The 12,333-nt window shown below is 40.4% G+C and overlaps 1 protein-coding gene across 1 annotated transcript in view; it reads left to right on the top strand.

Moving 5' to 3' along the window:
* CLNK (cytokine dependent hematopoietic cell linker) overlaps positions 1 to 12,333 on the top strand; it is a 182,749-nt gene that overhangs the window by 97,743 nt on the left and 72,673 nt on the right. The window contains exon 5 of the mRNA XM_019928012.3: positions 5,202 to 5,239. Coding sequence (XP_019783571.2) covers positions 5,202 to 5,239 — 38 coding nt within the window. The remainder of the gene's footprint in view (positions 1 to 5,201; positions 5,240 to 12,333) is intronic.

The raw sequence follows: 12,333 nt of genomic DNA, 5'->3' as shown, positions 1-12,333 counted from the left end.
AGATTTGGCCATGAAGTTGAACTTGAGAAGACATGAAACACAGAACACAGCAATTCCTTAGTGGCGCACTGAGCCAGGGAGTTACTTATATACGCTTCTCAACAGCTATTTGGGGTAGATACTCTTATTCCCACCCGGCTTACAAGCTTGCCTGAGGTCACACGGCCAGAAAGTGAAACGGCCAGGATTTGAACCTAGAACTTCTCATTCAGCTTCTGTGAAACATGTGTCCATGCCTTTGCTCAGAGGCTCTGCTACGTTATTGGTGAGCACCAAGACTGATTTAAAAAAAACATTTAAGGCTGCAAGACACTTTAAAAAAGAAATCGTGGGGCTGAAACATGACACATGTTTATGTATTTTTTTTATGTAAGTCAAGACCAGAGGCAAGCAGTCTAAGGCTGTTTGGCAACTCTTCTCCTCAGGGTCCTCAGAGACCCTGCCCCTCCTGCATCCCTCCCCGCCTCAAGTTGGCCTCCATACCATCACCTAAAATAGTGATGTCTGCGCTCTGGGCTGCAGGAGGGATGAAGAGAAGGAGAAGAAGGAATGAAGGCTGCACAATAACTTCCCTCAAGAAAGTTTCCTGGAAATGGTGAGTTGATTTTCCACCTCTTCCATCAACCAAAACTTGAACTCATGCCCACATGAAGATTAGGACAGGTAATAAGGACTTACTCAAGGTGGCCATGTACCCAGCCAACCAGGAGGAGTTCTAGTACAGAGAAGCAAGGGAAAAATGGATATGCGGAGACACAGTGGTCTCTGCTCTGGAGCACTTAGTGATGGGAAGTTGGGATTCACTGGCCTCTTGTTTTTTTCTACATTTTTATAAGTCCAGCTGGCAGCCTCTGGAATTGGAGGCAACCCTAACCCTCACCATTCCTCTCTCCCCCTGTGCCTCTCCCTCTGAAGTTTCTTGACTGAAATGAAAGCAGAAGCTGGTTTCGCTTGGGGAACCTGTCTGGTTTAGAAATACAGTCATCTGAAAGGCCTGTTAACTCATTTCCCTTCCTAGAGAAACAGAAAGTTCTAGAACTCTGCAGGCTTCCTACTTTTACCCTTCTTCTCACACCAAGGAAGCATATTCTCTTCATGGGACTAGTTCGGGATTTTCTTCACCTTTGCCTATCCCATGGCAATGGCACTTGGGTGCTCAGCCAGCTACCCTGCCCCTTTAAAGGTACTAAATGGGGACGTAGACAAGGCACCAGCCTTGCACCTCCAGGGGCTTAAGTTCATGGAAGTGTTTATACGTGAAAATAGCCTGAGAGTCTCTCTTCCTCACTTTATTTAACTCACATGGCTCACCTTCCACTGGACAAGAGTGAGAGCTTCTATGTCACTAATTCTCAGACTTCTGAGACCAGAATAAGTATCACCATAGGAGCTTGTGTAAAAAGCAATTGATTTGTTCAGGGGCCCAAGTTTGCTTTCTTTCTTTCTTTTTTATAAAGCATCCAAGACGCCAATGGTCAGGGGACCTAAATTTGATGGGCATTGGTTGTACACCTTTGTCACACCTCTGCAGGCATGAGGTGTCCATGTTCACGACTAAAGTCTGGGGTAATTGCCTGTCAGTCAGGAAACCCCCCGAGCTTTACATGACACATATTCATCTTCACTTCCCCCTTAAAAATAACTGTTAGGGAAATGTTGCCTTTTGTAAAAAGATGTTTCCTTGAGGGTCACGCAGAAATCAGTTGTTCTCTGTGGCTGTTTTGTTCCAGAGGGCGATGAGGGACCCTCCACTGTCACAGCATCACCATCACTCTTCCAGGATGGTGATGTGGAAAGCTACTAAGCAGCTTCCCTCATCTTTCTAAAAAACGGCTCTCTCTGAGAAGCCAATCTATCCTTCAGTTCCAGGAAGACTCAAAGACTGGGAAGAATTTGGGGGACTGTTACTATGGTGAGGATCTGGGCCCAGCAAGAGGGAGCGCCAATATCAAGTTCGCTCAGCAAGGGAGGGGATCAGGTTCTACTGAAAGTTCTGTCGCTGGTTCCAAGCTCTGGGTGTTTCCACAGCCGACTGCTCATTTATTGTCACTTACCATACACGGGGTTACAGGAGTGATCAAGAGCCTGGAATCTCACCACTGCCTCGGGGGAGACAGGCACCACCGTCTGTAACTGTGTGATATATTCATTGGCTTGCTTTGTTCTTACATGCTAAGGAGAAGCTGAGCAGGGTGTATTCATCAAGGAGGACTGACATCTATAATGCAGAAACTACAAACGTTAGTAGTTTAATAAAATAAAGGTTTATTTCTTGCTCACATCACAATCCAATGTAAATTGAAGGAGGCCTTTTTCCAAACATTCATTTGGGATTCACTCTCCTTTTACCCAGTGGCCTCCATCATCCCTGAGGGCCTTGGGGTCCTCTGCCTCTGGCCAGCCACTGAGGCGGGAATGAGAGGTGGAGAGTCAAGCGGACCAGCCTGGAGTGGAATCCGTCACACCTGCCTCATCCCAGTGTCCATAGCTCCATGCCAAGACCGCCCAGTGCAAGGGATGCCAGGAACTGTGTGCCAGCCGAGCGCCCACAGGAAGAGGAAAGGGGGTTTGGTGAGCACACAGCATTCTCACCACTGCCAGGCGCCTGAGCTAGTGATGACGGGGGCTGGAAGGTGCTCTTTAATTTTTAGCTGAGATTGGTAGTCAGGGAGTGTCCTCCAGAGGAGATGACATTTCAGACACAGTATGATGGGTGAAAAGTATCCAGGCCTGGGCAGAGCTGAGGAGAGGACTTTCTGGACTCGGGGACACATGCGACATCTCTGAGGTAGATGTACTGGATGAACTTAAAAAGAGGCTGATATGGTTAGAGCTCAGAGGAGGAAGAAACTAGAAAGAGATGAGATCAGAGACAGGCCAGGTGGCAGGCTGGCCTCTGGGAGCAACGGCAGGGAATCTGGACTATGTTTCATGGGCCATGAATGACACGTGCTGATTTACAGTTTTAAAACTATGCTTTTAAAGTTGCATTTGCAGAACTCTGCATTGTTCATAACACAGGTAGGTACTGAGGGAGATAGAGATAAAAGATCATTCCTTCCCTATAGAAGGGCAGTGGACTTAAACAACAAAGAAGTAATCAGACGCTGCTTCTTTTTATTTGCATAACGGTGAGTAAAACAGAAAATGACGGCTGTAACTGATTCAGTGAGATTACAGTGACCTGTAGTGGTCAGAAAGTGAAGCCCCAGGAGGATCTCAAAGTTTACTGAGCATTTTGGAAAACAAAATGGAGGAGGCAGGGACTCCAGGTGGAATCAACACGAGCAAAGACCCAGAAGTGGCACGCAGCATATTTGGGGAATCCAGGAGGGTCTCAGACTGCAATGCTGCTGAAAGAAGAGATCCTCACAGCTCTCCATGAGAATGTGGGTATAATGACTATGTTCAATGAAGCCAATATCCTAAAATGAAATGATATTGAACCCTGAATTAGACAGTGGAGCTGCTCTTCTAGATCACAAGTGCCAGAGCCGATCCCCAGTAAGTCTGTGCTCATTTGTGCCTGCCAGACCAGCTGGTGTTTAATGGGTGACATTATTAATTTAACTCAATTCATGAGAGAGTACAAATTGCTAAAGGGCTGGAAAACCTGTAGGTTTCTCTGCCAGGGATCTCACTATGGGTGTAATTGTGCTGGGACAGGGAGATGTTATTAGTGCCCCGGGGTAGTGTTTGCTGCTGGTCCTACCACCAGAATAGACTGTAACTGGTGGCAGGTGCAGACAGGATTCTCCTCCTCCTGGCTCATTATCTCAAGGAGATTAGCTCTGGCTTAACATTTCCCCCATGCACTGGTCCTAGGAAAATTCCATAGAACTGTGTTTCCACTGAGCCAAAGTTTCATTAATTTATACATTACACCCTACAGAAGACTTTAGCATGCTGGCACAAATTCACAGCTATTAATTTTGTATTTTGGTATGGGAAGAGAATTCAGGGTGAAAGGACAAAATTTAAGAACATGATGAAGCCAGACCAAAAGGTAGAAATACACATCATACCATGGTCCTCTGCACTATTTCGACGCAGGCTAGAGATTTGCCCTGAGAGTCTTAACAACTAAAGGAGGAAGGGATATGTGATCTCTTTTAAAATTGATGCTTTCCATTAAATCAAAGCAAAGAGGTATGCAGCTTCTGGTCCTGAGACCTACTAGAAACTTCTCATATATGTGCTAATAAAGAGAAGATGATAAGAACATTTTCTGCCTACAATGTTCCCAAATTCAGACTAACAGCGTGAAATTATACTGCAATTTAGGAAAATGAAGTGTATGAGGAAGCAAAAAAACCTGCAGGTCATGTGAGCAATTCTTTGGTGGTTTTGCATAATCTGAGGGTAAAATGTAAAACATCGAGCACTGAGTACACCAGATGACCTTCTGGCAATCTTTCATAGAACAAGTCCAAGGGAGGAAGTTGAGTGTCAAGAAACATCTGCTGAACGTTTATTCATCAAACTCCTATCAAGAACTCATTTGGGGCTTCCCTGGTGGCGCAGTGGTTGAGAGTCCGCCTGCCGATGCAGCGGACACGGGTTCGTGCTCCGGTCCGGGAAGATCCCACATGCCGCGGAGCGGCTGGGCCCGTGAGCCATGGCCGCTGAGCCTGCGCGTCCGGAGCCTGTGCTCCGCAACGGGAGCGGCCACAACAGTGAGAGGCCCGCGTACCGCAAAAAAAAAAAAAGAACTGATTTGGTCAAGAGGGCCCTGCACCTCAAGCCAGGGATAGATGAATAAGTAGATATGGCCCCTACTCTTAAAATATGTAGAGTCTGTTGAAGAAGACAATGTGTGGACAGATTATTGCAAATGCAATGTGTGCCAGAGGGCAAGGGGAAACACATGTGGTCATTGGCTGAGATGCTGCTGAGTCATCACTTTGGGTGCTACTGATTGGGGGGCAGCGTTCCTTCTAACATTGTTTCTCTTTCAACGAGAAGGTTAGCTTGCTGTGGAAAGGCTTCTTAGTCGGGAATTGATTCTCTTTCCTCCTTTTCCATCGCCCCTGTTATGTAAGAGCAGCTGATAGAATGAGAAGCATGGAAATGTGCACTTCATTTTGAGCAATTACAGTCAAGAAAAATTAATTGAAATGAGCACAAGATTTCTGGAGAAAAACAAGGGCCCAGTCTTCCCAATGTTTTGCAATAACATTTTGGTCTCTTTTTGTTGGCAGGCCAGTACCAGACTATTAATGAGCCTCTTCTTGACAGCGTAAGTCAGCTGCTTTCCTTACCTATTTTGTCAGTGTTTGATATTTACAAAGTAAGTGGCTTTTATCAAGGTACTTAGTGAATTTAAAACAACTAAACTTTTCCAAATGGCATAATTCCCTGGCAGAGAAAACTGCGTTTCAGTTCTTGGGTAGAAAACTGTATTCCTACAATATATGTAAATCAAATCATCATGCTGTATGTCTTAAACTTATACAGTGATGTATGTCAATTATTTCTCAGTAAAACTGGAAAAATAAATATTGAGGCATTAATATAGAGAAAGGGAAAAACATTACATTTCCATTCCTCAACTATACAATAAAGACAAAAATTAACTCACAATGGCCATTGTGAAGATTGAATAAGGTGAAAATAGCAACACATGGTGCTGCAAGTGTGTGATGAGAAAATCACTTCCTAAAACTCATGGTGAAATTTTAAATTGCAAGAAACTCTTTGGAAAGCAATTTCATAATATTAACTAACAAATATAAAAGTGTCCATTTTCTTAGGCCCCATAATTCTATGGTTGGGAATTTAAATTAAAGAATTAAGCTAAAATTTGGATTAATATTTAAATACTCATTTATATTTTATAATATATTTTAAATGGCAACACACTAGGATCATGCTAAATATTCAATAATAGAAGAATCATTGAATGCATTATGATATATTCATATTATGAAGTCATTAATAATATTTACAAAGAAGTTTAATGACAAGAAAATTTTAATTTTATAACATGAAATCAGATATCTAATACTATAAATAATTTAATTGTTATATTATATTATATTATAATTTTATAATATATAATTATATATAATTATAATATATATAATTATAACTATATATAATTATATATATTATATTATATTATTAATTATAATTTACATAATTTGAATACTTTTAACTAACCTATCTATAGATGATAAATGGGATAGATAGAAATGATAGAGATAGATAGATGATAAATAGATAGATAGATAGACAGGATTTACCTGTAAAATCATTGGTTCTTTACTATTTGAAAGACTTCTTTAAGAATTTGGATTTCCCTGGTGGCACAGTGGTTAAGAATCCACCTGCCAATGCAAGGGACATGGGTTCGAGCCCTGGTTTGGGAAGATTCCACATGCCTTGGAGCAACTAAGCCTGTGCGCCACAACTACTGAGCCCATGTGCCACAACTACTGAAGCCCACATGCCTAGAGCCCATGCTCCACAACAAGAGAAGCCACTGCAATAAGCCCACGCATGACAACAAAGAGTAGCCCCTGCTCACCTCAACTAGAGAAAGCCCGCACGCAGCAACAAAGACCCAATACAGCCAAAAATAAAAATAAATAAATAAATAAGTTTAAAAAAAAATTAAATTAAAGCTATGGCTCTTCATCCCAGGACACACACTCACACACACATACACATGATGAATCAATCAGTCACAAAATATTTTATAAAGTATAAGGCTTATATATACTGAGCTTTTAGTAAGAACCCTGATAGTGACAGTAGACAGATACTAGATAGGTTAACAGATAAATAGATGTAATGCATTATATTTAAAATAAAACTCTGTCCCTTTCTCTTTCTGGAAAAAAATAAACCAAAATATTTATATTTGGTCCTGGGGACAAGTTTCTGAGGGTCTGATGTAGATTCTCTTCAGACCTGGAGCGGTGGTTGCTGTTCCTGCTGGCGTCCCTTTGTGCCCTGAGCCCATGAAGTCTAGCAAGGTGACAGGACTAAAGATGGGCTCTGTCTCACATCTCCAGTTCTTCCAGCAGGTCCAAGGCTTTCCCAAAGAGACTATGCTCTGAGGAGTCTTGGTTGCCATAATAGTATAAAAATGATGTCCTTGCAAAAATGTCTATCTGTCAAATCCCAAAGGAGTCAAATACTGGTGCTTCAACTCAGAGCTCACTTCTGTGTGCAGTTCTGGAGGAGAACAGCCCAGTCACCTCACTCACTTTGCCAGGTCAATTGTGAAAACTCCTGGAGTGCCCCTCCCAGCATCTTTGCTTTGCCATGGGCACTCAGCTCCGCTGATACTCAGCACGTCAACTAGAGAGAAGGGATCTAACATGTCCTGAGCTCCTGTCATGGGCAGGCACCAAAGTAGAACCTTTATATACAATTTGCTCAATTAATCTCTGACTGCAACCAAATAAGGTAACTTTAGCCTTCTCCAATTTACAGACTGAAGTAAGGGAGGTTAAGTAACCTCCCCAAGGTCATAAAGTGGACTCACAGTTTAGATCTAGGATAGGATGACTCCATCTTGGATCCATGCTAACACTAAGCAGACCAATCTCACCTGGTTTCCCATCCAAGAACTCCCAGTCTGATCCCTGCTTACCTCCTGAGACCTGACCAAGTAGGCAGGGTTTCAGGACTATAATGACCCGTTGCTGGGGGCACAGCATGAGCGCAAATATGCAAATGTTTCTACTCCAACTTTGTGTTCAGTGACGTAATCTTTTTCCTTTGGGTCACCAAGCTCTCCCCTTCTAACCTGTTCCTGCTCTTAAATCACTATGTCGCTCCCTGGTCTCCTGCACCTGAACTCCTTACGTTTGATAAACGGGCCCTTCAAAACTTCCCTAATTCCTCTGTTCATGTAAGACTCAAGCCTTGCTTTCCATAGGAAGCACTTGGGAAAATCAAGGGCTAGCACATTGAAAGTCAAAATTGTTGTCTTCAGTGGGTCCATCTCCTTCTTCATGATGTCCCATGAAGAACAGATTTACTAAATTGCACTCTATACCTCTTCATTGAATGAGCAGAGTTGCCTTGAGCCGAAGTGGAGCCCAAAATGTCCTCCAGATAGGGGCCTGGTGAGGTCCCCCCATGCTATTGCTTACCTGGAAAGCAGACTCATCCTGTAACTAGTCTTTACTTTTACCAAACTGCTTTGATAGAGTGATGATAAAAAAAAGACATACACTTGGAAGCTTGGGACTACAAAAGCACTTGTCTAAATATATTTCAGAATGAGAATAATGCCGACCTAGAATTTAAACTCAAGCCTATCTAATTCCAAGTTCCTACACTATAGTAAAATCACCTCATAGATATTTCTGCTTATACAATGAAATAGAGTACAGAAAGCACCTAACACATATAAAGTACTTAACAAATGTTAGAGAGACTTTAAAGGGAGGAGAACAAACCATGATTGGTGACCTTCTCTTATCTCAAGCTTTTTTTAATAGTAGTTGTTATTACAGTAGCAGTCATAATAATATTTACAACTAGTGCTTAGTGAGTGCTGACCATCGGGTATTTTGCTAAAAATTTTACATTCATGATCTCAGTTAAGACACTTCTGGTTGAGTATGATGTTAACTGTGGGTTTGTCATATATGGCCTTTATTATGTTAAGGTATATGCCTCCTATACTCATTTTATTCAGTTTTTTCATAAACAGATGTTGAAACTTGTCAAACTTTTATGCATCTATTGAAGTCAATATGTGATTTTTTTATCCTTCGTTTGGTTAATGTGGTGTATCGTGTTGATTGATTTGCAGATTGAACTATCCTTGCATCCTTGGAATAAATCTCATTTGATCGTGGTGTATGATCCTAATGTATTGTTGTATTTGATTTGCTTATTTTTTCTTTAATATCTTTATTGGAGTATAATTGCTTTACAATGGTGTGTTAGTTTCTGCTTTATAACAAAGTGAATCAGCTATACATATACATATATCCCCATATCTCCTCTCTCTTGCGTCTTCCTCCAAAACTCCCGATCCCACCCCTCTAGGTGGACACAGAGCACCGTGGCTGCTTCCCACTAGCTATCTATTTTACATTTGGTAGTGTATATATGTCCATGCCACTCTCTCACTTCATCCCAGCTTACCCTTCCCCCTCCACATGTCCTCAAGTCCATTCTCTACATCTGCGTCTTTATTCCTGTCCTGCCCCTATGTTCTTCAGAACCTTTTACTTTTTTTTAGATTTCATATATATGTGTTAGCATATGGTATTTGTTTTCTCTTTCTGACTTACCTTCACTCTGTATGACAGACTCGAGGTCTATCCACCTCACTACAAATAACTCAATTTCCTTTCTTTTTATGGCTGAGTAATATTCCATTGTATATATGTGCCATATCTTCTTTATTCACTCACCTGTTGATGGACACGTAGGTTGCTTCCATGTCCTGGCTATTGTAAATAGAGCTGCAATGAACACTGTGGTACATGACTCTTTTTCAAGTATGGTTTTCTCAGGGTATATGCCCAGTAGTGGCATTGCTGGGTCATATGGTAGTTCTGTTTTTAGTTTTGTAAGGAACATCCATAGTGGTTGTATCAATTTAAATTCCCACCAACAGTGCAAGGGGGTTCCCTTTTCTCCACACTCTATCCAGAATTTATTGTTTGTACATATTTTCATGATGCGATTCTGACTGGTGTGAGGTGATACCTCATTGTAGTTTTGACTTGCATTTCTCTAATGATTAGTGATGTTGAGCATCCTTTCATGTGTTTGCTGTCAATCTGTGTATCTTCTTTGGAGAAATGTCTATTTAGGTCTTCTGCCCATTTTTGGATTGGGTTGTTTGTTTTTTTTTTATATTGAGCTGCACGAGCTGCTTGTAAATTTTGGACATTAATCCTTTGTCAGTTGCTTCATTTGCAAATATTTTCTCCCATTCTGAGGGTTGTCTTTTCGTCTTTTTATGGTTTCCTTTGCTGTGCAAAAGCTTTTAAGTTTCATTAGGTCCCATTTGTTTATTTTCATTTTTATTTCTATTTCTCTAGGAGGTGGGTCAAAAAGGATCTTGCTGTGATTTATGTCATAGAGTGTTCTGCCTATGTTTTACTCTAAGAGTTTTATAGTGTCCGGCCTTATATTTAGGTCTTGAATCCATTTTGAGTTTACTTTTCTGTATGGTGTTAGGGGGTGTTCTAATGTCATTATTTTACAAGAGGCTGTCCACTTTTCCGGGCACCACTTATTGAAAAACCTGTCTTTTTTCCACTGTATATTCTTGCTTCCTTTATCAGAAATAAGGTGACCATATGTGTCAGGGTTTATCTCTGGGCTTTCTATCCTGTTCCTTTGATCTATATTTGTGTTTTTGTGCCAATACCATAAGTCTTGATTACTGTAACTTTGTAGTATAGTCTGAAGTCTGGGAGCCTGATTCCTCCAGCTCCGTTTTTCTTTCTCAAGATTGCTTTGGCTATTTGAGGTCTTTGTGTTTCCATACAAATTGTGAAAATTTTCATTCTAGTTCTGTGAAAATTGCCATTGGTAGTTTGACAGGGATTGCACTGAATATGTAGATTGCTTTGGGTATTATAGTCATTTTCACAATGTTGATTTTTCCAATCCAAGAACATGGTATATCTCTCTATCTGTTTGTATTGTCTTTAATTTCTTTCATCAGTGTCTTATAGTTTTCTGCATACAGGTCTTTGTCTCCTTAGGTAGATTTATTCCTAGCTATTTTATTGTTTTTGTTGCAGTGGTAAATGGGAGTGTTTCCTTAATTTCTCTTTCAGATTTTTCATCATTAGTGTATAGGAATGCAAGAGATTTCTGTGCATTAATTTTTATCCCGCTACTTTACCAAATTCATTGATTAGCTCTAGTAGTTTTCCGGTAGCATCTTTAGGATTCTCTATGTATAGTATCATGTCATCTGCAAACAGTGACAGCTTTACTTCTTTTCCAGTTTGGATTCCTTTTATTTCTTTTTCTTCTCTGACTGCTGTGGTTAAAACTTCCAAAACAATGTTGAATAATAGTGGTGAGAGTGAAAAACCTTGTCTTGTTCCTGATCTTAGAGGAAATGTTTTCAGTTTTTCACCATTGAGAATGATGTTGGCTGTGGGTTTGTCATATATGGCCTTTACTATGTTGAGGTAAAATCCCTCTATACCGACTTTCTGGAGAGTTTTTATCATAAATCAGTGTTATATTTTGTTGAAAGCTTTTTCTGCATCTATTGAGATGATCATGTGATTTTTCTCCTTCAATTTGTTAATATGGTATATCACATTGATTGATTTGCATATATTGAAGGATCCTTGCATTCCTGGGATAAACCCCACTTCATCATGGTGTATGATCCTTTTAATATGTTGCTGGATTCTGTTTGCTAGTATTCTGTTACGGATTTTTGTATCTATGTTCATCAGTTGTACTGGCCTGTAGTTTTCTTTCTTTGTGACATCTTTGTCTGGTTTTGGTATCAGGGTGATGGTGGCCTCATAGAATGAGTTTGATACTGTTCTTCCCTGTGCTATATTTTGGAAGAGTTTGAGAAGTATAAGTGTTAGCTCTTCTCTAAATGTTTGACAGAATTTGCCTGTGAAGCCATCTGGTCCTGGGCTTTTGTTTGTCAGAAGATTTTTAATCACAGTCTCAATTTCAGTGCTTGTGATTGGTCTGTTTATATTCTCTATATCTTCCTGCTTCAGCCTCAGAAGGTTGTGCTTTTCTAAGAATTTGTCCATTTCTTCCAGGTTGTCCATTTTATTAGCATATAGTTGCTTGTTGTAATCTCTCATGATCCTTTGTATTTCTGCAGTGTCAGTTGTTACATCTCCTTTTTCATTTCTAAATCTATTGATTTGTGTCTTCTCCCTTTTTTTCTTGATAAGTCTGGCTAGTGGTTTATCAATTATGTTTATCTTCTCAAAGAAACAGCTTTTAGTTTTATTGATCTTTGCTATTGTTTCCTTCATTTCTTTTTCATTTATTTCTGATCTGATTTTTATGATGTCTTTCCTTCTGCTAACTTTGGAGGGTTTTTTGTTCTACTTTGTCTAATTGCTTTTGGTGTAAGCTTAGGTTGTTCATTTGAGATGTTTCTTGCTTCTTAAGGTAGGATTGTATTGCTATAAACTTCCCTCTTAGAACTGCCTTTGCTGCATCCCATAGGTTTTCGGTCATCGTGTTTTCATTGTCTTTTGTTTCTAGGTATTTTTTTATTTCCTCTTTGATTTCTTCAGTGATCTCTTGGTTATTTAGGAGTTTTCCTACACATTTTTTCCTGTAATTGATATCTACTCTCATAGCGTTGTGGTCAGAAAAGATGCTTGACATGATTTCAATTGTCTT

The sequence above is a fragment of the Tursiops truncatus genome, chromosome 5 (assembly GCF_011762595.2).
Source record: "Tursiops truncatus isolate mTurTru1 chromosome 5, mTurTru1.mat.Y, whole genome shotgun sequence".
Taxonomy (NCBI): domain Eukaryota; kingdom Metazoa; phylum Chordata; class Mammalia; order Artiodactyla; family Delphinidae; genus Tursiops; species Tursiops truncatus.
Note: the sequence above shows the minus strand (reverse complement) of the source record. Positions and strands in the feature narration are given on the sequence as shown.